General features: G+C 38.4%; 2 protein-coding genes across 3 annotated transcripts in view; one reads left to right on the forward strand and one right to left on the reverse strand.

The window, feature by feature from the left end:
* Positions 1-3,193: 3,193 nt before the first annotated feature.
* Positions 3,194-6,988, forward strand: SFR1 (SWI5 dependent homologous recombination repair protein 1). Of its 2 annotated transcripts, XM_021536297.3 has the most exons (4): positions 3,194-3,551; positions 4,999-5,114; positions 6,191-6,586; positions 6,724-6,988. In XM_021536297.3, the coding sequence occupies exons 2-4, from the start codon at positions 5,019-5,021 to the stop codon at positions 6,913-6,915; spliced, it is 684 nt and encodes a 227-aa protein (XP_021391972.2). In that variant the 5' UTR covers positions 3,194-3,551; positions 4,999-5,018; the 3' UTR covers positions 6,916-6,988. The 2 variants fall into 2 exon arrangements, with proteins under 2 accessions (XP_021391972.2, XP_021391973.2); XM_021536298.3 differs by lacking the exon at positions 4,999-5,114.
* A 1,079-nt stretch (positions 6,989-8,067) lies between these two features.
* Positions 8,068-26,260, reverse strand: part of CFAP43 (cilia and flagella associated protein 43) — a 43,623-nt gene continuing 25,430 nt past the window's right edge. The window contains exons 20-39 of the mRNA XM_031505273.2: positions 26,097-26,174; positions 25,523-25,648; positions 24,986-25,090; positions 24,179-24,295; positions 23,297-23,500; positions 22,160-22,366; positions 20,910-20,999; positions 20,096-20,173; positions 19,132-19,257; positions 18,457-18,576; positions 18,267-18,374; positions 17,033-17,119; positions 16,298-16,386; positions 15,727-15,928; positions 14,845-14,957; positions 14,122-14,278; positions 13,062-13,226; positions 11,067-11,147; positions 10,014-10,167; positions 8,068-9,379 (exon numbers count right to left, since the gene is read on the reverse strand). Coding sequence (XP_031361133.2) covers positions 9,222-9,379; positions 10,014-10,167; positions 11,067-11,147; positions 13,062-13,226; positions 14,122-14,278; positions 14,845-14,957; positions 15,727-15,928; positions 16,298-16,386; positions 17,033-17,119; positions 18,267-18,374; positions 18,457-18,576; positions 19,132-19,257; positions 20,096-20,173; positions 20,910-20,999; positions 22,160-22,366; positions 23,297-23,500; positions 24,179-24,295; positions 24,986-25,090; positions 25,523-25,648; positions 26,097-26,174 — 2,565 coding nt within the window. The 3' untranslated portion in view covers positions 8,068-9,221. The remainder of the gene's footprint in view (positions 9,380-10,013; positions 10,168-11,066; positions 11,148-13,061; positions 13,227-14,121; positions 14,279-14,844; positions 14,958-15,726; positions 15,929-16,297; positions 16,387-17,032; positions 17,120-18,266; positions 18,375-18,456; positions 18,577-19,131; positions 19,258-20,095; positions 20,174-20,909; positions 21,000-22,159; positions 22,367-23,296; positions 23,501-24,178; positions 24,296-24,985; positions 25,091-25,522; positions 25,649-26,096; positions 26,175-26,260) is intronic.

The following is a 26,260-nucleotide window of genomic DNA, read 5'->3' on the forward strand; positions in this document are numbered from 1 at the left end:
CCTGACACTCTGGAAGACAAGAACCCATAAAGCTTAAACTGGAGTTTCTAAACTCAGAGCCAGTATCCTTTTTTATTACTTTCCATTATGACTTTGCTACTACAGATGATGCCCACAGAGGAATTAAAACATGTAATTGTCCTGAGAACACTGCTGTGTCAGCCCCAGTGCTCCAGTGCTGTTCTGGTACCACAAGATTATTGAGAGGGTACATGGATAATATCTTTCACTGTGTAGCCAAACTGGTGTACACTTAGAAGAAAAAATAATCTGATAACTAAAATGTCAATGCAGAAATGCCAAAGAAAATAGAATCAAGGAACACATTTTGGTTCCTCGGGGAAACTAATATCTTTGAAGGGAAGTGGTATGTTCAGCAAATAGAGATCAATAATTTTATTACCCAGTGCACAGTTTCTTACACATTTTTTTCAATTATTTTGCTTACCCCAAACTCTTCTGATCACAAGAGGAAGCAAAGAAATCAAACAACAGCATTGCAGTGCTTAATAAACACTATTGCAATGAATGTGCTACTGTGTGCACATACTGGTAATCTTAACTTAACAGCAAGAGAAACACTCTGCAGTGTGCCATAAACATGCCAGGATCAATGACACATGGATAATCTGTTTTCCTCAAGGAAAACAGATGAGCAGTTTTTGAGAGGAAGTTTTCAGTCTGACTCTGGTTTGCCAGTTGTAGAAAACATAATATCCATCACTATTGTGTTTCTGCAATAAACATATTGGATAGTCACTGCATAGTGCTTGATGGCACTCTAGTTCCCAGCTCTGCAGGAGCTCCAGCCAAGTGCTGGGCGAGTCATGTTTTTGCAGTACTGTGTAAACACCAGGTAAATTCATAGGAAAATGGAGTAAACACAGCTAAACAACACTAACCTGAACAAGATCTTTTTCTAGAGTCATTGCCCATCAATGAGTACATGACAATATTTCCTTTCCTCTACTCTAGATGCAGCACACTAAACTCACACACCCAACACATGGCACCATTGTTCCAAATTCCCAGTCCCAAACAATCTGTAATCTCACTTGGGGTGGGGCATACTGGCGTTGCTCTAATTAAGTACAATGATAATGCACAGGATGACTTTTTCATGTGTTATGTTCATGTAAAATCTTACTGGAATCTCACCTGGCAAATGATCTAAAATCTCAAGCTTTCTGTTGTTCTTGTGCAACTCATCTGTTAGCATGTCTGTACAACAGAGCATGAGTAATTTAAAGTAGGGACCATCCTTGAGATTGAAGGAAATACCCTGTGGTCTTGGAGACATGCCATCACAAAGCTCCAGAGCATCCAACCCTCTTGATAAATTTGTAGCACTTTTGCTGTTGCACTCAGGAGTCCATTTTTAACATATTTAAAAATTAAAATATCTGCAACATTAAATTAGCTGAAGATTTAAAAAAAAAACAAACCTCAAAACCCAAAAAAGGGGCAGATTTAAAAAATGCTTTCAAACTGCCTCAACACTTGGGGTATTGTTCAGCAGGGTTTTTTTGGTAGATGGTTACAAAACATAGTACAACACCACATAATGTAAATTCCCACATTTGCTATGAAAATATTATTTCTGAATCAATTTCACCCACAGATAAAATCTTATACAAGGTGTATAAGTTATATAAGTTGTATAACTTATACAAGTTGTCAGATTTCCAAAAACAACTTGTAGATGGGCTTTGAATGCTTTGATACCTTTTACTGTAGGAGAGTAAAAGGTTGCTATCATTCCTGTCAAATACTCTTTGAAGTGTGTGGATCTATGAAAATTCATGGTCAAAACTGCAGCAACTGCTAACACGTTATCACACCTACAACACTCAGTGCTTACGCATCTCTTACCTCCAAATTGTCTCTGGTCTCAATAGAGATGGGAGTTACACAAGGTGAAGAGAAAATAGTGTCCTTATCTGTAGCAGGAACCAGGCAGGAAATTAATGCAGTTCTGACACAGAAGCTAAGGGCATGATCCAGCGAGAGCATGTGGGTGCCTGTACCCCACGTGCTGCTCTCAGCACAGCTGCGTGAGGCATCAATGCACAGCTCGGGGCAGTTCAGCTCTGGGCAGTGCTGGAGGAACCACTGGGACATCATCCCTAAGGGCTGGGAGCTGTTGTTGTTATGGCTTCCTCAGCTCATTCTGTCAGTTCTGACAGTTACAGCTGAAAAACGTTTTGTACAAATCAGTTTTGAGAGAAGTAAATCCACATGGGGAAGCCAGGTGTACAGCTGACAGCAACAGGAAAACCACTCTTCAGCAGTGCCTTTGAGTGTAAGGGAACTCTCCAATCCTGAACTGCACCGTGCAGCCACAGCTGGGATTGCTCCTTGTACAGTCACAATCTCCCTATTTCTCCAGTCAAATGTCTTAATTTTCTCTTCTTTCCCACAACCATGACAGTGCTGCTCAGGTCACACGTCTCCCAGTGAGTCCTTCAGTTACACTTTTTCCCCTTATGTGAGGAGATGGTTTCTGGGATAAAGGCTTTTGCAGCTCGAGGTGGAGAGTTGTGGCTCCCTTGGCTGTGCTGTGCTATCCGTAGTGGGGAGCACTGCACACTGAGGCAGACCGACCGCCCTCCCTGGCACAGGACACTTGCAGGGACATTTCTTATCGTTTCTTATCCCTGGCAGCTAGGCCAGGGAAGGTTTAGGTTGGTCACTACGAAAAATTTCCGCATAGGAATTGTGATTAGAATTGGATCAGACTGCACACGTAGATCCTGAAGTCACCACCCCTGGAAATGCATAAGACTGAACACAGCACTTGATGCCAGGGTCTAGCTGACATAGTGGCGCCGGGTCATAGGCTGGATTCGACGATCTTAAAGAACTTTCCAGCCTGATTCTGTGAGGTGACACCAGGCCTTGATCCAGACCCCAGCCATGGCGTGGCCGGCCCACGCTGGCCTAAGGGACACAGCACCGCCTGGCATGCCTAGATGCAACAGGAAAGTCTACGAGGTCCTCGGAGACGCCTCGCGTTTCCCGGGAGCGGGAGCGGGACCTCCCTCAGGCTCCGCGCCCGCCCCTCAGCCCCAAGCGCCGCCCGGGCACGCGGGGCGCGCAGGCGCGGCCGCCCCTGCCCGGCGCGGGAGCTGAGGGGGCAGAGCGGGCACAGCGGGCAGAAGCGCCGCTCCGCCCCGTCCTTCCTCCTCCGCCCCGTCCTTCCTCCTCCGCCCGGTCCTGAGGGCTCTGTGCTCCCCGAGGGGCCTCCCTGCGCTCCTCAGCCCCGAGGGCCGCTGCTGTGGCGGCGATTTTGGGGTGCCGCGCCTCAGAACCAGCTCCACGGGTCTGTGGCCCTGCTTATGGGCTGCACGGTCTTCGTCCTGCTTCTCTGCGGGGGGAAAAGTAGCAAGGCAAAAGTTTGAGTGTTAATAGTATTGTGTTAATAGAGTGTTTAAAAGTATTGAGCCTTTTGTTATTGAGACAGTAAAAAGAGTACGTGCCTTTATATAACGTAGCTATAAGCAGGAAAACAAAGGACGTAGTTACAGACGTACCCAAAGTGCAAAAGTCAAGTAAGTACTGAAAAGTAAAATTGTTTTTTCCCCTTCTAATTCAAATTTTCTTTGCTTGCTGGACACAGTTTTTTGTGCGGTGAACAGCATTACTGGTTGAGAATGCCAAGGATTCTTAGCCGAAGATACAGGAAAAGGATTTTAAGCGTGCAGGAGATCTGTGAATATGCTGCCAAGTAACAGCATTAGCAAACGACTGGAGAAAGTATTTGTTATGGTCATTTAAAAGCGAATTTGCATTAGAAAGTAAAGGCAGAGAATCATAGGATTGCTTGGGGTTTTTAAAGTTATCTCTTAGGCTTAAAATTATTTTGCTCCTTGGAAAATTCTTACTATCTTTCATATATATATACTATATATAGTATCTTTGATATATATATATATACTATATATACTATCTTTGATATATATATACTATATCTTTGATATACAGTATACATAAGAATGTTGCTTTTTCTAGGCTCTTCCTTACAAAAAGAAATAATAGTATTAAACTTCCATTATATTTAATGGATGCTGTGGTTTCCTGTTTAATTGATAGATTGCTAAAATACCAAATTAACTAGACTCCTTACTAAGGTCTGGGTTTTTATAATAGAGTACCATATGTTCAGTTTTGAACATCTGGGGGGAATGTTGACTTCTAAGATAAATGAGGCCCTCCATCCTTTGGTATCAAGCCCAGGGTTGCTGGGCTATTAAGGCTTTGGCATTCTGAAGCTTTAGCAGTTTTCATCTGTGAGGAGGAAGCCCCTTGTGCCAGCCCTGTGTTGCCTAGTTGTAATTCGCAGGATTTTATTCTTGAGAGGCTTCTGTTTCAAAACTGGTAATTGCAATTTGCAGGTGAGTGGAGGTATAACTGTTGATTTTCCAGCTGCATTCTGGTCATTAGTAGGTGGTTCACAATTGCTAAATGAAATTAAACATTGCCAAATCGATTTGAAGTTGGTTCGTGCTGGGAGGTGTGACTTAACCATTTTAATTAAGGCACCTTTCTGAGTGAGCTTGGGATTTTTCCTGTTAATCAAAACTTCCACCTGTGTGAGTAATTACTTTTTAAAGCAGGATCCCCAGAAGGATCACATGAGACTGGATACCCAATTATATTGTTCTATAGAAAAGATTGTTTATATTTGTGGACAACAAAAATCCTTCTGGCTCCACAGAGCTTTTGGAGCAAGGGGAAGAATAATATATACAATGGATTGTGAATGACTTCATGGCAGTTAGTTGTGTCATGGATCCTCTCAAAGAAAAGCTGTTCACAAAGCAAGATGCTACTTAGCACATGAAACAGTTGTGTAACTTAGCAGATGTCCTTTTTGAACATGCCAATTAGAAAAGAAGCCTTAAAATTTCATATTAGAGCTTTTTACTAATTTCTGCAGCCACATGGCTCATTATAACAGGTGACAATGACACCATAATTCATTCTGTCATTTAACAGAGACAGCTATTTATCTCGAGATGGAAGAGTCAGTGCTGGATAAATTGCCATCTTTGTGCAATACTCCAAAGGATTCTGGGCCAGCACCTGCACAGGGCACTAGTTCAGGGAAACAGGTATGAAAACTTCCTACTTTTCCAATAATGTGATTGTTCATAGTAACAAAATGCTGGTGAAATCATCGAGGAGTCAGAAGTCACTGAGATGCTGCTTGCTGGAAGGCTAGAGACAGGCACCTTATACCTCTAGCTACAAGGCTGTGCAGGTAATAATGTGCCTGGTGTACTTTGCTCTGAAAATGCAGATGCTTGCTGTGTGTACAAAGTGATGGAGCAAGTGATGGCCTGTTAAGAAATTTAAATACTATATAGGGTGTGTGATGGATCTGTCATCGGTTTTCTCAAATCCTGGTTTTCTGGGTTGCTGTGCATGCAGGATGACTTTCTGTGACTTCTGCCTGCAGTGGAACAAAGTACAATGCTTTCAGTTTGTGTATTATCCATAGTGCTGAGCTCTGCTTTGGTCTTATCCTGGGATGCGAAATGGTGATACTGCAGGCTTGGTTTGAGAGTATTCTGTAACTAATTCCCCCCTCTTGTATTTTAGTGCATTTCTATAAATAAAAATGTTAGACACAGATTATAAAAAAAATAGTTATTTTGAAGAAAAAAAAATGTTTTTAGATGCTTGTAAAGTATCTCAAAGCATGAACAGGTCAAAATTATACAGGTATTTCTAATATGTTCTAGAATACAGATGTTTTGTACTAGTTCTAATGCAGATGAATGGGATGGAACAGCAGGAAAGTAACCCTTACCTCCATTAAACTAGAGGGGAAATTGGTAGAATAAAATTATCCAAGTTGAAATATGCTGTATTTCTTTTACACAAACACTAGATGAGTAAGTTTGCCTCAACAGAATACAAGATTTTGTCCAAGAAAATGTGGAGCTACACCTTTCCGTATCTTGCAGCTGTGTGTGCAAATACAAGTGAAAGGAAGATGTTAAATTTGTTCAAGTTTTTGAAGGCTATACAGACAATTAGGAAGTCTGGCTTTACAATGATCGTTAAATATATTACATATTCTATGTAAATAATAATGATTGGTAAACGGTGATTTGAGATTTGATAAAAATTTAAGAATATTCTGACCACCTGGCTTTTCTGGGTTTATTTATTATTTTTTCAGCAAATGAGTGCAGCTCTGAGGGAACGATTAAGGAAAACAAGACGTTCATTTAATGCCAATTTTACAGTGGCAAAGCGGCTCAAAATAGACATTGAAGAAAAAGACACTAAAGACATTGCTGGTGCTGACACAGGGTGCTTGCCAGAGGCCAGTACAGACTGTTCCAGCTTACAAGATAGTTCTGAAAACTTGGAAGGAAATGGCACTGGACATACATGTTTCAAAAGTCCCTCACAGGAGAGTGATCCCTGTGGATCAGCAGAGAATTCGGATGTGCTGCAGGTTGATCTTGGTCAGCAACAGTCCCTTGAAGAGAAAGTAAAGCTGGAGAAACAAGTGCAAGAGAAGGAAGAGCTGCTTCGTAGACTCAGACTGGTGAAGATGTATCGATCCAAGGTGAGGCTTTACTTACTGCTTTTTTTGTGTGGTGGTTGTGTATTGTCTCAGTTTAAGGTATTTTATAAGAATATCTGCAGGGTATCAAAACCCCCTTAGGTCAGCAGATGACTTTTTTTTGTTTGTCCCAATTTCAGAACAACCTGTCTGAGCTGCAGGCTTTGATAGCGAAGTGGAGAAGCAGCACCCAGCTGATGCTGTATGAGCTGCAGTCAGCCTTTTCTGCAGATGGCAAGAAAGTGAGTCTCACTCAGCTCATCGACACTTTTGGGTTAGAAGACCAGTTACTGCACTACAGCAGAACAGAAGAAGATTTTGTAGATGCATAATCTACAGCTGCAGAGCTTTCTTTGCACAAACAAAAAAGCAGAAAAGACTGAATAAATTCTGATTGTGTCAGAAGTGTTGGTCAGACAATGGACTTTATGCCTTGGGGTTAGGAGGTTTTCTCCAGAGGGACTTGTAAAGCTGTGTGCATACATACAGTAGGCACTGTAAAAGGCATTACTTAATGGAAAAAATCAAACTGGTGATGTTTTGGAGAATCTGGCTTAATGACTTGGTCAGTGAATTTTTATTTAATTAAAATAAAATTAAGTCATAGTTTAACAGGTAGAAAGCAGTCCATTTTTATAATTAGTCTCTGCATGGTTACTTGTATTGAAATAACTCAAATTGTCAATTCTTTTCACGTTCAGATGGGGAAGAGTTGTTTGTTGGTAGATACACCCATTTTACAAATGTCTTCCTGGTGCCAGTCAGCCAGTGAAGGCTAAAGCAGCATTTTGTGAGTTAAGTGAAGATAACTAATTTTCATGATGGTCATATTCCAGACCTGAGATAAGATGCTCTCACTGGCTTTAACTCCTGCTGAGGGAAATGTGTCATAATGTAGCTGCTTTCAGGTTCTGGTCTAGACAGTCTCTTCAGAGCTGCTGTCTCATAAGCATTCTGCCACAGCCTGAGGTAATAGGAAGGAAGGCAAGAAAATTGAAACCAGCTTCCTATTCTACTACATCTGAGAGCCAAGGTGTTTTCTCTTCAAATAAATAAGAAAAACAAGGCCTTGTTTATTGGGATTGCTTCAAACACAGCATCATAAAGCTGAATAAATCTTTACAATTTCATTTATTCTTCAACAAATGCCCTTTTTGAAGGTTGTTTTTATTTAACTTGAAATTGCTTACTTTCTCCATCACGGTACCTTTTGTTTTTTATTTTCCCTAAAATCACTGCTTCTCAAGTGTAACAATACATAAATCTTAATGACTATACAACTCTCCCTGCTAGGAATCTTGTTTTCTTATTGGTTATACCATACCTCTTTTGTTTGTAGTTGCTATAGCCTGTTTCCTTAATAAGGGAGTAATTTCTTAGACAGCTGAAAAGGAAGAAAATCAAAGATCATACAGAACATTTTAGCCATTGGTTAAGGCTCATTAGACTTCAGTCTGTACCTACAAGAATACTGACTCTTGCTGTCCAGAGAGAATTAATTCTTTATTGAGAAAAGTCTTCATTGCAAATCACATTTTGAATATTAAAGCACTATTTCTCTGCCATTTTAGGCAAGTGCAAAAAGATGATGGTGCCTGGTGCAGGGGCCAGTTATCTTCCCTGAGGTTGGAATGATGCTGCTTCTAGGGCAGGTTCAGCAGAAAGGCAAACGCTCTTGTAGTAAGTGGGATGTAATTAGAATCCTTACAAATCCCAATTAGAGATGGAAGAAAAAAAAAAAGGGATGTATAGGATCACAACTGACATAGTTTTTTCTTACAAATGTAGAATTTTAAGCTATGGTATCAAAGCTATTGTTGCTCTCACAATGAAATGGGTTTAGATATCATGTGAATTTATGAAAGAAGGATTGACACACACCACAGAGCAGGGAAATAAAAAGCAGGGAGAACGCCTGAGAAGGTAGATTGGGCTCTAGCCCAGTCACAGGTTTTCACAGGTTCTTTATTTTTCTTAGCTGTTGTTGAAGGAGCTGGCAGGAAAATACACTGCATCTCAGTCTAAAGGGGTGGGAGATGCCAGCATCTATTTCAGGAGGCCAGATGCTTCCAAACCTGGTTTTCCTGCGATTCTGCCCACGGCAGCAGCCACAGCTCCTGCTGGCTGTGGGTGATTGTACCACAATAAGGCACAGCTGCCTTTGGGATGGGGCCAGGTCGCACACATGGTCAGGACAAGCATCCCTGCATCTGCTCAGGAACCTACACCTGTGCCATCACAAGGGTAAATTACTATGTCAAATCCATAGACATGATGCCAATTCATAGGTTTCTTTACAAGGTTCTAAATTTCATATTGCAAATAATGGACATACAAATATACTTGTTCTTCTATCAGTCTACAATTTCTTGTATCCTTTGTTTTCTGTAATGAGCTATACAGTTTATATAATAAAACCAGTAGAAATAAATCTCATCAACTGAAATATAATGGGGTTAAGACCAGGTGAAAAAATAAAAATCAGACAACCATGTATCTTTCAAATGCAAGTTATTTAAATGAATTACAGAAGAAATAATTTGTGGAAAGAAAAGTTCAGGGAGAAGAATCAGCTGTCAAGACTCTTTTCCCTTATATAAGACCAAGGTGTTATTCATCTGTTATTCATCTCTGATTTTTAAATAATATGGAGTGTTCTTGGATTACAACTTTCAATTTCTGACTGAAGAATTGCAAGCTGTTTTTCCTGTTCCCTTATAAGGTTCCGTAGGTGTTTCTGCTTCAGTATCTCTTGGTAACGCTGCCTTGTGATCTTTTCAGAAATATCCCGTGTGTCTGCAGAAAACAAAGTATTAGTGTTAGCCTGTGCTCACAGGGGATTGTGTAGTCTATATGGGACCTGTCCTGGGGTCATTCCAATTTCTGTATAAAATAGGCAAGCATTTTAAAAAAGCTGGGCTTAAGAGCCTTTATAGTACTGGATAAAGCAAAATATTTCAAAAAGGCACTGGGCATGCTTTCTTTAGCTTCTAGAAGGTACCCACTGTGTTGCAAATCTGTAACTGTTTTCCACTAGTGGAAAGATCTCTGTAAGTTTTCCTAATAGTGAATACTATTCTTAGCTCCACATTACTTCCTCTGTTCTCTTGGAAGGGTGGAAAGAAGCCCATTGAACAGCTCTCAGAAAAAAATGAAAGCATGTTGCCTAATGAAGTTATTAATGACAGTAATAATCTGACTTGAGCAGTTCCAGGAATTCAGCTAGCTTTGGTTACAAAGCCACAAGAGTCTCCAGGTAACTCTTCAGTAACCGTGTTAGGTTTTGGCAGGAAGGACTCTGCTCACTGTGCAAATACATGACAGACAGGCATTCCTTGCCCCTCAGCTGATGGAGAACAGCACTGTCCAGCCTTGGAGCTATTCACTGAATGTTCTTTGCTTGTGCCTTACAGTGCCTCACTGGACTCACCAGCTGCCTCAAAGATGTGCTTCCTTTCTGACACAGAGACAAGCATTTCCTTCAGCTGCAGGCTGAGCTCGTAGTTCTCTTGCTCTTTTAGATGGATGCACTTCTTCAGCTCTCTGACTTTTTTCTGATGTTTTTTCACATTCTTCTTGTGCAACTGTCCATTTTGAGATGAATATAGCACATATATGAGATCATACAAAAAATGTTCAAACATGATAAAAATTATAATTTTAAGCACTGTGTTGTAGCTTGATAAACTCTCATGTATGCTGATTTGACTACTAGGACATTGTAAGCTTTACTTTGTAGAGTGTCTTTCACACATGGTATCTCAGTTTATGGTGTTCTAATTTAAGGAGCAGCCAAGGAATAAAGAGGCATAGGTCAGGAAGAGAGATATATTAAAGATAAAACTTGAAAGGCAAAGGGAAAAAAGGAAGTCAATGGAATCAGTGAGTTAAGGACATGCTCTTGGCTGCTGGGAGCTGCTGAAGCTGATGGATGGGCTGTAAAGGGACAAGATAAATACTAAAGCTTGGAGAGGAAGAGGAAGCTGATGCCAACTAGCACAACTTGGAGAAAATCCAGTGAAATCACATAAAAAAAAAGGGCATCATAATTTGAATTATGAAATACATGAAGTAGCCAGCAAATCGGATTGTTGTGTCTCTTATTTTGAATACAAAGGGAAGGGATACTTTGAACAGGCTGGTTCTCCTGGAGAGAAACATTAAACAGTGAAGACCAAAAGAATGCTTCATTAGAAATGGTGGAATGACTTTTACAGTCAGTGCTGTGTAAGAAATGATTAGCAGATCTGCATTCAGATGCTCAGGATAGAAAAGTTAATTGCAGTAACAGAGCAAGTAGACAGGCTTCATCTCTGCAATCCATGTGTGACTGTTTCCAAACACTAGAGAACTGCTGCTGTAGACAGCACAGCTCAAGTTAAGGAAACTATTGAAAGCCAGATGGACAAACACATGATATATCTATATTTATATCTATATATATGTGTGTGTGTCTCAGATGTGGTGCTTCCCTTGAATTTACCTTATCCATGACACCAAGGCTCTGCTCCATCCCTGCTAGATGCTGAGCAATATGGGTTTCATAGTTCTGTACAGTTAGGAACTGAAGAAATAAAACCAGAAAGAAATTATCTCATGCCTGTTCATTCTCAAAAATTCCACCCTTCTATGAAGAAAATCATACTAATGTGAAACTCAAAACACTGGAATTGTGCAGTGGTAAAGCTTACTAGTGATCATAAATGGACCTTGTAAGGAGATGCTTGGATGCTGTGTGAGCTAGACTGTGCAGCTGTTAAAAAGGATGTTACCTATTAGATATTTATAATGGAAACAAGGGCCAAACAAATATGCTGAGGCTGTCAAAAACCCCAAGCTATGCTTTTGCTTGTAATCTAAGCTAACATAGCTGGAGGCCTAAGACAATCTGTCTTTAGGCTAGAGAGAAAAATTATTATTTTCTGTCTAATGGCTTCCTAATCATTCTTACTATTTTTATTTTTCTATCTGCATAGTAACTGACATATCAGAGAATTTATTGATTTTTTCCTTGAGCACAGTGCTACTAAAATACCTCTTTATCAAATAAAAAACGGTAAACACCATAATGTTTTAAGGATCTATAACAGGCAGTAGACAGGTTTCTGTAGATGTAGATTCATCCTTCCAGAGTACTGTCCCACCAAAGTGACAGGCAGAATCCTGTGGACCGTTCTAGTCAGAGAAGAAATGGGAAAAACCCAGAAGGAGCTCCTTGTTTACAGGATGAAACTTTTTCTCTCATTGCTTCATTAACAGCCTTCATAACAAATGGTCTCGTCCTTGCCCACACACATTTTCCTAAGCTATCTTTCTTTCTATTCCTGTTGTTGGGGTATCTGTTACCTTGTCTTTCCCACTAACACATATTTCTAATCAAAAAGTGGCCTAAGTCAATTCCCTCAGGCATTCAAATTCTGATTAAACTGGTAAATGCCTTTACTTTGGGCAGTTTAACTCTCTCTGAAGGGCAAGAGTTCTGCTCATCAATTTAATGAACTGAGCTAATGGCAACACTGGTGATAAATTTGCCACAAGAATTTTTCAGTACACTGTCACAATACCTCTTTGGAAACTGTTCTGGTGATTTGTGTTAGTTATAGAAGTTCTGTGTCTGTGATTCAGACAAGCATTTTGTGGAGCAGAAATACAAATGAAGATTCAGCAAAACATATGTTTTGAATTTTCTTCTAATCCTTTGATTGAATTGCAATATCCTTACCTGCTGTCCAACACTTTCCTTTTCCTCTGTGCTTTATAGCTGTCCCCACTGCTGTATCTCCAGCCTACCTGTCCTTCAACATCCCTTACTCCAAACCTTTATGCCACCCACATCATCACCATATAACCATAAAATTTCCCTACACTCCCTCAGGCTTTCCCTACAACCTTCCTTCTTCCTCCTTTCTTCTCCCAGTGGTACGCTTGGCTGTGTCACACAGCCTTTCCCTCTTTTTCCTGGCCTGCCAGCTGGGTTGCTCAAAGCTGTGTAGGTGCTGACCTGCTGGCCGGCTGCCCCCTCCTGCCTGCCGGGCACGGCAAACGATTCCCTGCTCTGCTGCTGGGCCAGCGAACGGCAGCGAAGGGAACGCTCAGTCTCCGAGTGGAGCACAGCTAAAAAATGTCAGTGCGACACCAGATGGGGGCACCTCAGACCTTCCTCTTGAAAAGGACTGCTCGATTTAAGAGATTTGTTCCTTGTGGCTGCGAAGTTCTGATTCCTTATTCAATGCCAATTTTGAAACACTAAGAGTTAGGACTAACTGCCTTAATTTACACAGTAACATGCCAAAGAATTTCATCACTCCTCAATCTCATGAGTAAGACTTCCCTTTCAAAGATGAATTGTTAGCCTCTTAGGAATCACGATTCTCTGGTAATAAGAGATTTATGAGGCATAAATATAAACTATCTTTCTTACAGGTATAGGCAGCATAATTTTCTGCAGTTAAAATATAAATCAGAAAAAGCAACTCACTAGCTGGCAATCTTTTGAAATAGGTAGGATTACAATATCTCGAGCCTTCTCCTTCAGATCTTGTATCTGCATCTTCATTTTCTTGTGTTCCCATTCCAGCTGTATTATCCCTTTAGAGAAGTCTTTAAATTCTACCATGGCAGTAATTTTTTTTTCTCCTTGAGCCTAAAAAAAATAGATAAATCTTAATTAACACACTTTACAGATTATGGAATAATTGTTTGCAACAAGATGGGCAAGTTTCCAAAGTCATAATTTTAGTCAATTAAACATGCCATACTGCATGCTTCTTTCCAGACTTTGCTCCAGATGGTTATCTTTTAAGGAAGTTAATTCTCTTTTATGCTCTGTGTCACAGCCTTAGATCATAGAAACAGATGAAGAAAATGAGCTCTTCCTCTATCTATCTATCTATCTATCTATCTATCTATCTATCTATCTATCTATCTATCTAATCTTTTATAAGAATGGAAAAGCATTTTAGGTCTAAAAAATACAAGCTTGCTCTGTTTAAGGTATTTTGCATATGTTACTGAAGGCTTTGTGCAGTAGCAGTAAAAGACAATTTTTGTATAGGTAGAATGCCTTAAAAAAGAACATTTCATGAGGGTATGAAAAACTGTTTTAAGTATCATCACCAAATTCACCTTACATAAAAATATTAATTTTTAAATTTAATGTAAGCTACTATTTGAATGCTTCTTAACATAACTGTAAGTTTACCCCCCCCCCCCCCCCCAGGGAATTTTTGGACTGGTGCCCATGATATTAGCATTTTCTAGTTACAATGTATGTGTAAGTGATGGTGTGCCTAAAGACTGTCACCATTTCATTGATCTGAATTGTATTGATCAAACATCAAGAAAGCAGTCTGCACTGCAATCTCTACATCATGAGAAGAGACATTAGAGAATGCTTAATAGCTTCCAGATTACAATTGAGCCTGCTGGTGTGTTGTAATGAATTGAAACTAGATGTCAGACTGGAGAAAAAGCTGAGCCCCTGAAGGAAAATACATTTGTTTAGAAAGCTTAAATTTCTTCCAAATAATGTAAATTACCGCAAGAGCACAATTCAGTTCTTCAACAACCCTCCTATCAATGAGAATAGCATCACTGTACTCTGGGATCTGAGTACTTCCCAATTCCACCTGTCCTTGTTTCAGCAAAAACTGGACAGTCAAATTCTGCTGAAGCTTCATCTTCTCCTCCTTCAGCCTAAGATTGCAGAAAACAAAACCAGCATTTAGTGATTTCAACAGGATTATAAAAATCCTCCCATGATTCTCAATGTTTATATTTATTATTGGTAGGTGGTATAATCATGTAGGGCTTAATCTTTGACAGACTCTGTCTTCTGTTTGCTGCTAAAGTGACTACAAAATCTGAAACTTATGGGGTATACATATAATATATATATATATATATACACACAAAAAAAGTTTTCAAGCACTGGATTCAGTTTAACATACACTAGCAATGTTCTGGGGAAAATGTTATTAATGAAATGAAATCTTAATATCAATTGGAAAGAAAACAGAAGAGACTTCCAGCCAGGACCCATTTTCCTGAATATTTACTTTGGAATTTATTCTAGAATGATAATCAAAGTGAAAATTATGTTATGTAGATGAAAAAAATGAAATATTGCAGGTCCAAGCAGTAACGAAACCTAGATAAAAGAGTGCGGGAGAACAGAGGTGTATAATTTTGTTTGTAATTTTTGGTTCTGTGTTACTGGAGTATTAAAGGTCAGCTGAACATAGGAAAAGACACAAAATTACCAAATGAGTTCTTGGAAAATGCTCTCTAATTCTGACTTCATCTTGTCATTTTCATCTGTTCTTCTCTGGAGACAGGCCTGCATCTCTGCCAGTGCTAGGGCCTTCCATTTCACCTAGGCAAGCAACATTGTGACATTCCCAACTCTTCAAACTTTGTCAGTATGTCAGGGCAAGCTTCTTCAAGGACAGAGAAGCAAAGTATGCAGCCCAGTATTTTGAGAATCTCAGTACAGCATTTCAGACATAAAGGTTACAATCCTTATACTCTGCTCAGGAAATTATTTGTTTATATATGAATAGTTTATTCATGTGAAGGGAAATAATATTTGCTTCTCTTTTGGTCAAATTTCATGTATATCTGTCTCTGGATAATTCAGATTTATTCATTCATGCTTTTATAATGAACAAATACATCTCCAGAACCACCTTTTGTTAAGAACTGCTCTTTATAGTCTAGAAAAATATTGGAATGCATTGGTGCAAGTGTAGAATGCTTATGGGAGAGGATGACTTCAATAGATAATGGGAATCAAATACCTTATAGATTTTTTTGGTATGAACAGGGAAAAGGAAAATGATATATTTTTTTAAATGAAAAGATAAAAATAATATCTAATCATACCAAGGTCACTATCATTCTGATCAAATCCATCCATATTAATATGTTAATTTTTCCTCTGAAGAGCTACATCTAGAACTAGAAAACAGGTTCACCTCTTATTCTGAATTGAATGTAGACAGAACAAACTTTCAAAGGCCAATGGAGTATCTATAGCCTGCATTGTTATTTCACCACTAGCTTGACCCTACATGAGAACTTCACTAAAGTTTAAAACTCAAAAATATCAAGAAGTATATGGGCAAATAAAGAATTTTACATACCAGCTCCTCAATCTCCATTTTATTTCGTCTAGCTAGACAAAAATGTTTCCACAGAGACTGGTCTAAGCCACTAGGCATGTGCTCAGGACTATCCAGTTCATCCATGGCTTTCATTAAATGGGAAAGTGCATCTTGGTAATCCTCAGGTGATCCCTTCACATAGGGGTTAGCTGTGTCAAGGAGAGTTTCTGTCCTTGAGGTCCTAGAGCACACACACAGCATAGATAGGATGTACTTTGTATTTTCTCTTGCATAAAAGAAGGTCACAAAAAACCAAGAACATTTCATACTCTCAATCTCTTGCAAAAAGCAAATAGATAGGACTGTACAAAATCAGAATATTGTCTTGGAACCTGATGATTGTTTAGATTGCATTTAAAATAGATTTTGCGGAGTGAATAAGGAAATGTATATTAAAAATAGCAATTGTTAGTGTGATGGGAAATTAGTTGTTGTTAACTATCCAATAAAAAACAGGCAATATAATTTAGACTATTAGAATAAATAGTATTCTCATTCTTGACTCACAAGAACTATTAGTATTTAAACAATGGAATTGGAGGGATCTTACTCTGGTCGACGTTTGTAAAGTTGTAAAAGCTCCTCAAAGAGATTGCCAGGTATATGAGCAAACTGCTTCATAAAACCATGTTCCAGGCTCTGGGGGTGGGGAAGAAAGCTTTATTGTTATCACAATATCATTTTTTAAAAAAGCATCAACCTGCCTATATCTTAGAAATAGAGGATACAACTCTTATCCAAGTGTGTTACAGTGAGCTCATGGGCACTCTATTTCCCCTTCCCCAGGACCCTGTGACTCTGATCAAGATAACCCTGGACCCCTCCTTCCTGCCCCAACGGGGTTGCTGGAGAGCCAGGGAAGCCCACCCTGTCCAAAGTCTGTATAGACCCCTGACATTTCCTGTTCGTCCTCTTTTGCCCCGCTCTCCCCTTGGACACCACAGAATAAAGAGAGCTGAACCAACATATATTAAGGTAGGAGCCTCTTTTGGAAATCTTTGCCATCTCCTGATATTCCTCCCCCCACAGCCTGCTTACCTCTGAGCTAGCCTAGGATATTTTGGGGGGCTGTGCAGGGGGGGAACGTCACAAGTGCTCCCAATCATCACAGGAATCTGCACTATTTCATAAATTCTTCTATGCACACACTGTCCTTTACTGCCTAATTGCATCGATCAGTGAGTTGGCCAGAACTCTTGCTTACAGAGCAGTACATTCTTCTCATTATGAAGATACAACATTCGTTTTTAACTTCTGTAACTCCTAATGTTTTTAAAAGTCTCACCTTCTCTTCTTGTAATGCATCTGTATAGGGGCCTCTGTAAGCCTCAACACCATATTTTGTAGTCAGGATTTTTCTTACACCCTTGACCTAGAGTAAAACCAAGAGATTTCAGGAATGAAAAATCCAGCAGAAGCAGTGTATGGCTATTCACATACAATGATGAAGCTCACACCTTCTTACTTTTAGAGACAACCATGTGAGCTATTTTAAGTAACCATGTAGTAGTGCCTTCTTCAGGGGTCACTTGTAGGTACGGCTAGAAGATGAAGAGCTGTGAAATGAAACAAACCTGCTGCTTAAGAATGTAACAAATTTGTGTAAGAAATGCTTACAAGCCTTTTGAAACATTGAATGTACCATATGTTGATACTTTTTTTCCTATAGAGATTTCTTTTTACTTTTTATGTCATCTCAGGTAAGCAGAGTCAAAAATATCAGATGTTGTTCAGTGGAGAGTTCTTAACTTTAGAATGCAATTTCCCCATTGTCATGGCAGAGTTCTGCTATGTGTCAGGATAATAAAGTCATGTTTTATAGAGGTTGTTAAATGCTAATACTCTGCTGGGGTTGTATTTGACGGTTTCCATGGACCAAAAGTTGTACCAATGGGACCATTTGGAAAATGAAGAAAAAAGAAAAATATGAAAATTGTAAGCTGGTATACACTTGGCCTCAGATAGCTTTAAAAGTAGTCCAGCCAATTCAGTGGTGGGGGGTAGATGCCTGTTTGGAATTTCTCCCTGGCAGCTCCAAACACGCACAGGCTGAGCAGGAGATCTGACATGTGGAAGCAGCAGTATATATATTATCTATGGGCTCATGAACAGCTCCATGTAGACAAAGTGGGCAAATGGGATAATATTGTCCCAAAAGCCAGAACCAACCTGCAGACTACCACAGTAAGAGACTTGCATTGAAACCTAAACCTGCTACTGTACTTTCAGCTTGATGCCAGGTACAAAAGAATATTATATGTAGCAAAGAAATAGCAGCATGCCATTCTGAATGTATGAAGTTTTACCAAAGCTCCAGATGAACTGAGCTGAGTACCTATCAAGAAAACCAGAGGTATTTATAATGTATGTCACCTGTAGAAATTGAAAAAAAAAGACCCTGTAAATTGTTAAAAAGTCCTTTATGGCAAGATTTTGGCTTGGAAAGTGCAGACTTCACATGAAAATGTACTGTAAACATTACATTACTCCTAACAACAGCATTCCAAATGATAACTTACTTTTTCTTTCTTCTTTTTCATAAGGAATTTATGAAGTCCAGCTTCTCTGGTGTCCAACTCTTCATCCAACAGTAAAGCATAAATGAGATTAACTATTTTGAGTTCCTCCTGTGAAATGATTGTAATAAAAAAAAGTTAACATTTCTGTTGCTCAGAAGCAGAGATGAAAAATTAATGCTTTTTGCAATACCTGGTAGATGACCATCTGTGATTTCAGTTTCTTTTCAGAGAGTTTGCAGACAATATCATCAAAATTTTGTGTTGTTTCCTTGATGGAAGCTTCAAGTTTGTTCCATTCATTTCTCAGAAACTGGGGAAGGGAAGGACATGAGCAGCAATATTACATCTGGAGGAAGAGGTAATTTTTTATGTCTCTCTCAAAATATATATCTATATATATGAGATGATAGAGAATGCACAAGATAGAAATGTATCATTCAGCCAAAAGGCTACAGAAATTACTCGTTTGGAAACAAAGTTCTGGCAGGTACAAAGTTATGTTGTTCCAATACCACTTTGAAGAATAAATATAATTTTATTATTTGTGTCTGACATCAGCAACTCTGGGAATGAACCTGAAAAACCCATTTTAGAAATACTGGTACATTTGTGAAGGAAAGTTACCTTCTTAGGATATCACAACTTTTGCAAGTTTTTGCCCATAGTAATTGTTAGAAGTGGAGACTGCCTAAATCTGTCTAAGGTAAGATTTATTTAATATGCCACATGATCTTTGATGATCATTTATTCTTAGTTTATCCTATTTATTAGTATTTATTTTTAGAAGTTGCTTCTGAGAAAGATTGGAAGTTTTGGTCATGAGCACTGTGAACAAACCCACATAATTTTCCTCATTTTAATTTACCTGTCTATACTCTTCTTTTTCTTCATTCAGTTCATTGACTTTTTTCTCATATTCTTCAAATACTTTAGTTTCTTCTTCAGTCCAAAGATCCTCAGGTCTGGATATAAAATCAGGAGGAGGAATATCCTGGAAGTATTGAAGAATAATATGCTTAAAAAGCAATATGAAGTCTACATCAGCATACTAACGAATGACAGCATGCACTAAATTTAATGAAAGGTATTTCTTAGTAAGGTACAATCTTTAAGTCAACGTAACATATATATTCTGTTGCTTTGGTTTGTTTCTTGCACCAGTAATTTTAGTGTGTATATATATATATATATATATATATATATATATATATATAGACTCACTGGCTTACAGGAATTCACTACTGGATCTTGCAAAATACAAGAATTTGGTACTTAAATACTACTGTCAGTACAAGATACACCAAATTTTCTGTTTCAGAACCCCAAACCCTACTCCATGTAAACATAAGCTTCTATATGGAGTCCTAATTTTCCAAAACAGATTGATTTCAGAGGAGTGCTTGGGTCTGCCCTACCCTTGTTTTGTGGCACTCCTTCACATCCTTTCCTTCCTCTACTGCTGCACTATCTATATTTGGTGAGTTAAATGAAACACAGTGTTTTTCTGTAAGATCACAGCAATGGATGATTGACCCTTCCCCCAGCAATATAGTTGTTATAATGGTAATAGATGTACATTAAATAGATGATGTTGCTACAGTATTCCACTGTGATAGGACCAGGTGTTGAAAGGTAATTCTACACAGGCAGTAGAATCTTGTGGTCTGTTTTTGTGTATGCTCTCTCGTGGAGTCTCTCTGGTCATAATGCAATTCTGCAGTTCTCCAGCTTTCTTTGGTCACTGAGATTGGAGATTTTTGCTGGTTGAATTTCACATTGCCAGAAGAGCCCACAGGTTTCCTAAAAGACATGGCAGAAACATATCTCACCATTTTCAAAACGTCTTCCCTCCTGATTTCCAGCACTCCACCCATCATGTCATCAAGGGCGCGCACTCTTTCATCGTCCTGGGAAGAACCACAAAAATTACTTGAAAGTACAAAAGGAAGTGTAGCAACTGCGAGTTTTGGGGATGATAACAGTGTTTACCTCTAGATTATTCAGTGTGTAAAAGCAGATTGATACTTTTTGGGGATGTGTGTGAAATATTCCAAAAGTTTCAGTTTTTTCTAGTAAACAGTTACTCGTACACCAAATAACTTACAAAAACTGCCATTTTGGCAGTTTTGGAAAAAACATGGGCAGAGGTTACTCCTGGCCAACTGATAAGCTATGATGAAGGAAGTTGTAATTGTGCATCTTTTTTGGGGCCAGAACCATCTTAGTATTTTTACAGATGCATTTTAAAACCAGAGGAAAGCGCTACAGTCTTCTAGTCAGAACCATGGAGAACAGAGGCTGCTGAATCAACAAACACATATCAAGCAAAAAGATCTTGATTGAGGAGTAGCATGAATTTGGGCCTGTATCTAGTTCCCAGCCACCTGATATGGTGCCTATATTTTAAATTGTCCCTAAGCACATGTTTAAAAACTTTGAGTCTAACACTCTATCTTTCCTCCCCACCAGCTGACCTATGTAGTTCTGATTGTAAACAGTAATAAGAAGGAAAAGGCACATATCATCATTACCTACCAGTTTAGATTTATTCTCCCATACTACATTACTGGAATGTTTCAGTGCTGCAATAATTAAAAAAGCCTAAACAGAGACAATGGCCTGTAAAAGGGATTCTTTAATTACCGTAGCAGCAAGGCGTCTTTCCATTTCAAGCTTAGCCAGCAATTCTGCCTGCTCTTTCTCCTCTTGAGTCATGTATTTCTCAGCTTTAATCTGAAGGCAGAAAATGAAGTTTGTATCAGGGTTCTTTTCTCCAAACGTGATCACAAGGACTAAGAACCTTTAGAAAAATGGTGGTCCTGGTTTTGGTTGGGATGGAGTTAATTTTCTTCCAAGTAGCTGGTGTACAGTGCATCCCACAGCCTGGGGGTTGTGGTGAGCACTTGTGTGTTGTTTTTCATTTGCATCAGTTGGTTTTTTGGGTTTTATTTCTTTATCTTTTCATTATTTTCCTCTAAATTGCATCTGTGAATATGTTTTAATTGCATTAATTACATTATGATTATAATTTTTGTAGTTATTATTATATTTTATTTCAATTATGAAACTGTTCTAATCTCAACCCATGAGTTTTCTCACTTTTATTCTTCCAATTGTTTCCCTCACCCTGGAGAGAAGAGGCAGTGAGTAAGCAGCTGTGTGGTGAATAGTTGCTGACTGGGGTTAAACCATGACAATGGTGTAATACAAATTCTCAGTGCTTGCTATATTTCTGCTCTGTGACAATAATCCTCAAGTTGAAAATTCTCCTTTTGAACAGCAACAGAAACTACATTCAAATATCCTAAAATATAAACCACTATCACTTTTGTTGCTATTAGCTGTGTTTTGTATATGCCTTCTCTTACAGTGGGATAACATGGTGAGAGAGCAAGGAAAAATGGGAAAAGATTGACCACGTGAGCAGATAAGATCAGTGGAATATATTGCATAAGAAGTATGGTGTTTCTTTGTAAATAATTAATTGAATTTATAAGTACATTACTAAGTATGCTCTAATACTTAGATTTTTAATTTAAAACTACTGTGTTTCAAAATGGCACTCAGAGAAAACAGAGAAACTCTTAACTATGGAAACAAATCCTGAAAGCCCAGTTTGAATGTCAGGAACAAAGAGCCTATATAATATATGGGCATTTTGAAAACTTTTAACAGCAATAAATTAAGTTTGTATACATTTTTCATTTCAGATCGACTTATTAAGGCTTTTCTCCCTAAAAAGGAAAGGGAAGAAAATGAGCCAAAAAGATGATTTTAAGTATACATACACATCTGCTTGTAGGTTTTTCAGTACTGACACAATGTCTGGAAATGACAAGAATTAGAAATCTGGGTTTGAATGAGTCAAATTCAAAGATGCATTTTTCAGACACCTCTGAATCCTGAACGGTGAGCGCTCGCTCCGGCATCTCATCATCTGTAAGGACTGGCTCCCACACTTCCACCTGAAGTTCAAGCTGTTCCAAGATTTCTCGGATCTTCAGGTTTCTTTCTTTTACTCGTGCTATCTCCTGCTCCTTTTTTTGTACAACTATGTCAAATTCTTCATTAAAAGCAGTTTTCACTTGGTAAATGACGTCCTGGAATACCAAAAAAGGAAACAGCAGTACTGGTCAGGTCACATCCATCCATGTTTATATTCTGCTCCTCAAGCCATCAGAATCATGAATGTGTACATTTGTGTGTGTGACAAGGAGATAAACTGGTAAAACCTTTTTGTGAAAATTCTAAGCATTGAGTTCAAGTTTTTTAAATGGACTTAGGCAAATGATTCCTTTTTTTCTTCTTTTTCCTCTAGAAATTTTTATTTATTTTCTTCTGCACATTTGGCACTTAAGAAAGAGTCTGAAAGAAATATGCTGCTGCCAAATCTAGACTAAAAAATTAGGCTGTCTTCTATTTGCTTTTTTTTTGGCCCTCTTCAGCTGAAAGAAGGAGGAGCTTCAAAGAAAAAAACATGACCTGTAAATCTACAGACTGTAAATCACAGATGCAAGGAGGAAGAGCAAAGGATATACTTTCCTGATGCAACCTGCAGTTTCAATATGCTTCCATGAAAGTAAAATGTGCCCATTAAACAAACAAACATTGGGAACGGACTTTTTAAGAACATCTCAAACCTTATAATCATCTAAAAAACCATGTATTCTTAGTGGATAAATTCTTCTTTTAGCATAAAGAATTGATCTCAACAAAGAAATGTAGAACTTTAAAGAGGGTAAGGCATAGGTCTCTCTTACTGTGTTAATTTACTAAAATGCATCATGAAAAGGATACAGATACTCTGAAATTGGATAACCAATTTAAATACATATTTTTCTTCCACACCCAAGTTGGCAAAGCCACAGCACTAAGTGCATTTATCAGCTTTTGTCTCAGTTACTCAGACTGGTGTAACTCTCCATTGTTTAGTGTCAGTATGTCCAAAATCTAACAGTGGCTGTGACTGGTGTAAAAACCAACTGACACAAGAGTGTCACTGCAGCAGGACAGATTTCAGAAGATATCACCTTCAGTAATATTGTCTGATTGAGTTTCTGCTCCTTTGTGTGCAAGTCACATTGGTGGTACAGGATAGATGTGTCCCCACCATACTGAGAGCTCAGGCTTCCATTTAGGCAGAGAGATGCACCATCAACAGTCAGTTCTCCTGCTGCCTTCTCACTTTCTTCCTCAGATAAAGCCGTGTCAGAGTCAAGATTTTTCTTCTGAGCCTGCATATCAGAAAAATGGCAACTGTGTTAAGTTTGTACATGATCCAGTGGCACACAATGAATAAAATTCTAGAGATTTTATTCTTCAGTTAACTCACTGATCAAAATAATACAAGTTGAAATGATCAAGTTGATATAATATAATAAAATAATACATGTTGAAATAATACAAGTTGAAATATCTGGAATATTGGGTCCATTTTTAGGTTCCTTAGTACAACACTGGGAATACTGAAGTAAGTCCAGTGATAGGGCACTAATATCAGCAAAGATTTTAAACATTTTATATGTGAGGACAGTCTGAAAGAACTGGAATTGTTTACCCTCAGGAGAGAGAAGGCTTGGTGGGGTTCTTTCTCCTGTGAGGGTTGTCAAACATGAGAAAAGGTAGCCCAGAGAGCTTATGGATTCTTTCACCATGGAGATATTCCCAGCCTCACTGGACATAGTCCTGAGTTAATGCGAATGCTGGACTAGATAACTTCCAAAGGGCTCTTCTAACTTCAGCTACTCTGTGATTATTTAAGACTAATACATTTTTCTTTAACAGCATTTCACCTTTATTGTTTAATGTTTTAAATTTTTTTGGCCAACTTCTAGAGCAAGAAAATGGGCCTTTAGGAATGTAACTAGATAAATAAGTGATAAGATGCCAGCTCAGAAGATCATGATCAGTACCTGAAGATCAGCTGTCTCAGCCTGCTTTAACTGGAGAACTTTCTTCAAAGTTTCCAGCTCTTCTTTACTGCGTTCCTTCAGTGGATAATTCCTCACTTCACAATCCATGTGGAAGCACTGCTCAAAATTAAAATAAAAAAACCCAAAGGAAGAAGTTCTTCATAATGCTTCTATCAGTTCATTTGTTCAATACCTGAATGCTAAACAATTACAGACTGCTTCAAATCAGGAATAAAACTGAGGATCACTTAGTACAGACAATGTATTAAATAGATTTTTAAAAAATAATCCATGGGTGTGGGCTCTTTATTCATCTTTATCCAGATAATTAAACCAGAACTAGTTTGTTTGGTTTTTTTTGTGACTTGGTCTTTCACTACCCTTGGGATAATTCAATATCATCAGTTTGACTCATCTCTCTCTTTAAAATAGGCAAAACCAGGGTTAAATTTTGCCATTATGTTCTCTATTTAACCAGGGTTAAATATGCCATTATGTAGCAGAAGTCATATGGACTGACAAAGAAAAATAGTATTTACTTCTCCTTTTAGCAATACTGTGTAAATATATTGTCTGAGATCAAGGAATAAAAGAGTTCCCTATTTGCTTAGCAACTCTATTTTCCACTTTAGAAGGTAAAATCTGCCAAGCTCAGACGAAATTAACAGAATAAAAGCTTTCCCTGAGCCTTGAGAAGAAGTAAAGTTTTTCCCACACCATAAGCAAATCAGAAATGTGTTATTTTGTCTTTGTACCTTAAGGTATAAATAAACTACTGCAGAAAATGTCTTAGAAAGCAGAGGTTACCTTAACTGCACGTTCTTTTACACACAAGTCATCCCAGCACTCATATTTAATTAAATCCTGCAAATAGCAGTGGGATAAAATCTCCATCTCAAGCTCCCTCCTTGCCTTTCAAGACAAAGAAAACAGGATGTGGTACAAAGTAACAAGATATGGACAATTTGCATTAAGTTACTGAAAGAAGACTAACAAATGAAATTAATTATCAGTATTTCGCCATCTTAATCTGTCACTGCTATCTTCTCCAAAAACTATCTGCACAGGATTGAAGACATAATTTTCTATGAGAAAAAAGGCATTCTAGACCTTAAGCAAAAATCCCAAGGCCACAGTGTGAGATTTACAGTTTCTGGCATAAATCATATTCCAATTTGCCTTGTCTACCTCAGCAGTTTCACCTGCTTCAAAAAGTGACTTTAAATACTTTTCTGTTTTTTTGCTTCTCAGCAGTGAACAGTAACTTTGAGCTAATCCTCTGTTATTTAATAACTTTTCTCTTTTCCACTGACAGTTTTAAAATGTTCCCCCATTCTGCCATACCCTGGCCACATTTTCTTCAGCCTCTGCTTGCACTTGTTCCTGTTCTTTTAAATCCAGGTTGAACTCCCAGTGTTCGAGTTTTTCAATATCTGGCACCTTCTCATTTTCATGCATCATTTTCTGAATCTGTTTTATTTTTTTAATATAAGGAATAAAAAGTAATTTGAATGTGAATAGAGGAAATGCTATTTTAAACACTATAGAACTTGTTATCAGAAAATTGTTTTAATTACCTGCAATTTTAACTGCCTTATGGGAAGAAACAGAAGGGAGAGGACGCTCTATTTTATAATGGAAGGTTGTTAGACAGGCAGAAATTAGCTTACTGAGGGGACAGAGAGTTCAAGGTATGAGGGTGGTACAAAATAGTCATTTGAAGCAAAGGAAAATGAGAAGCAGACAGTAGCTCCTGGCAGTTTCAGCACTGGTCCCTGAAGAGGCACATCTCTTTAATGCCTGGCTGCTCAGAGTTTATGACAAAAATGTAACTGAGCACTACAGCTCACAGCCATAAAGGAAGTGTTCTTGTAAACAAAACTGGGAAGCTGAGCCATTACCCTTGTAAGAAACTCACAGTTTCACGCAGCTTTTTAATTCCCATTTGCAGCTCTTCCTTCTGGTTAGCAAACCTCTGAGTCTCTTCTCTCATAACCTGACATACAACAAATGCATTGTTGAAAGGCAAAAAAAAAAAAAGGCAAGAGAAAAAAAATACAGAAGTAATCTAAAGGAACATTA

This window comes from Lonchura striata, chromosome 7 (assembly GCF_046129695.1).
Source record: "Lonchura striata isolate bLonStr1 chromosome 7, bLonStr1.mat, whole genome shotgun sequence".
NCBI classification, from domain to species: domain Eukaryota; kingdom Metazoa; phylum Chordata; class Aves; order Passeriformes; family Estrildidae; genus Lonchura; species Lonchura striata.

Bases quoted from the DNA above. Each gene is read 5' to 3' on its own strand.
- SFR1 (XM_021536297.3), top strand. From the start codon at position 5,019: ATGGAAGAGTCAGTGCTGGATAAATTGCCATCTTTGTGCAATACTCCA. The intron at 5,115-6,190 runs GTATGAAAACTT...TTATTTTTTCAG, and splicing joins GCACTAGTTCAGGGAAACAG to CAAATGAGTGCAGCTCTGAG. The intron at 6,587-6,723 runs GTGAGGCTTTAC...TCCCAATTTCAG, and splicing joins TGAAGATGTATCGATCCAAG to AACAACCTGTCTGAGCTGCA.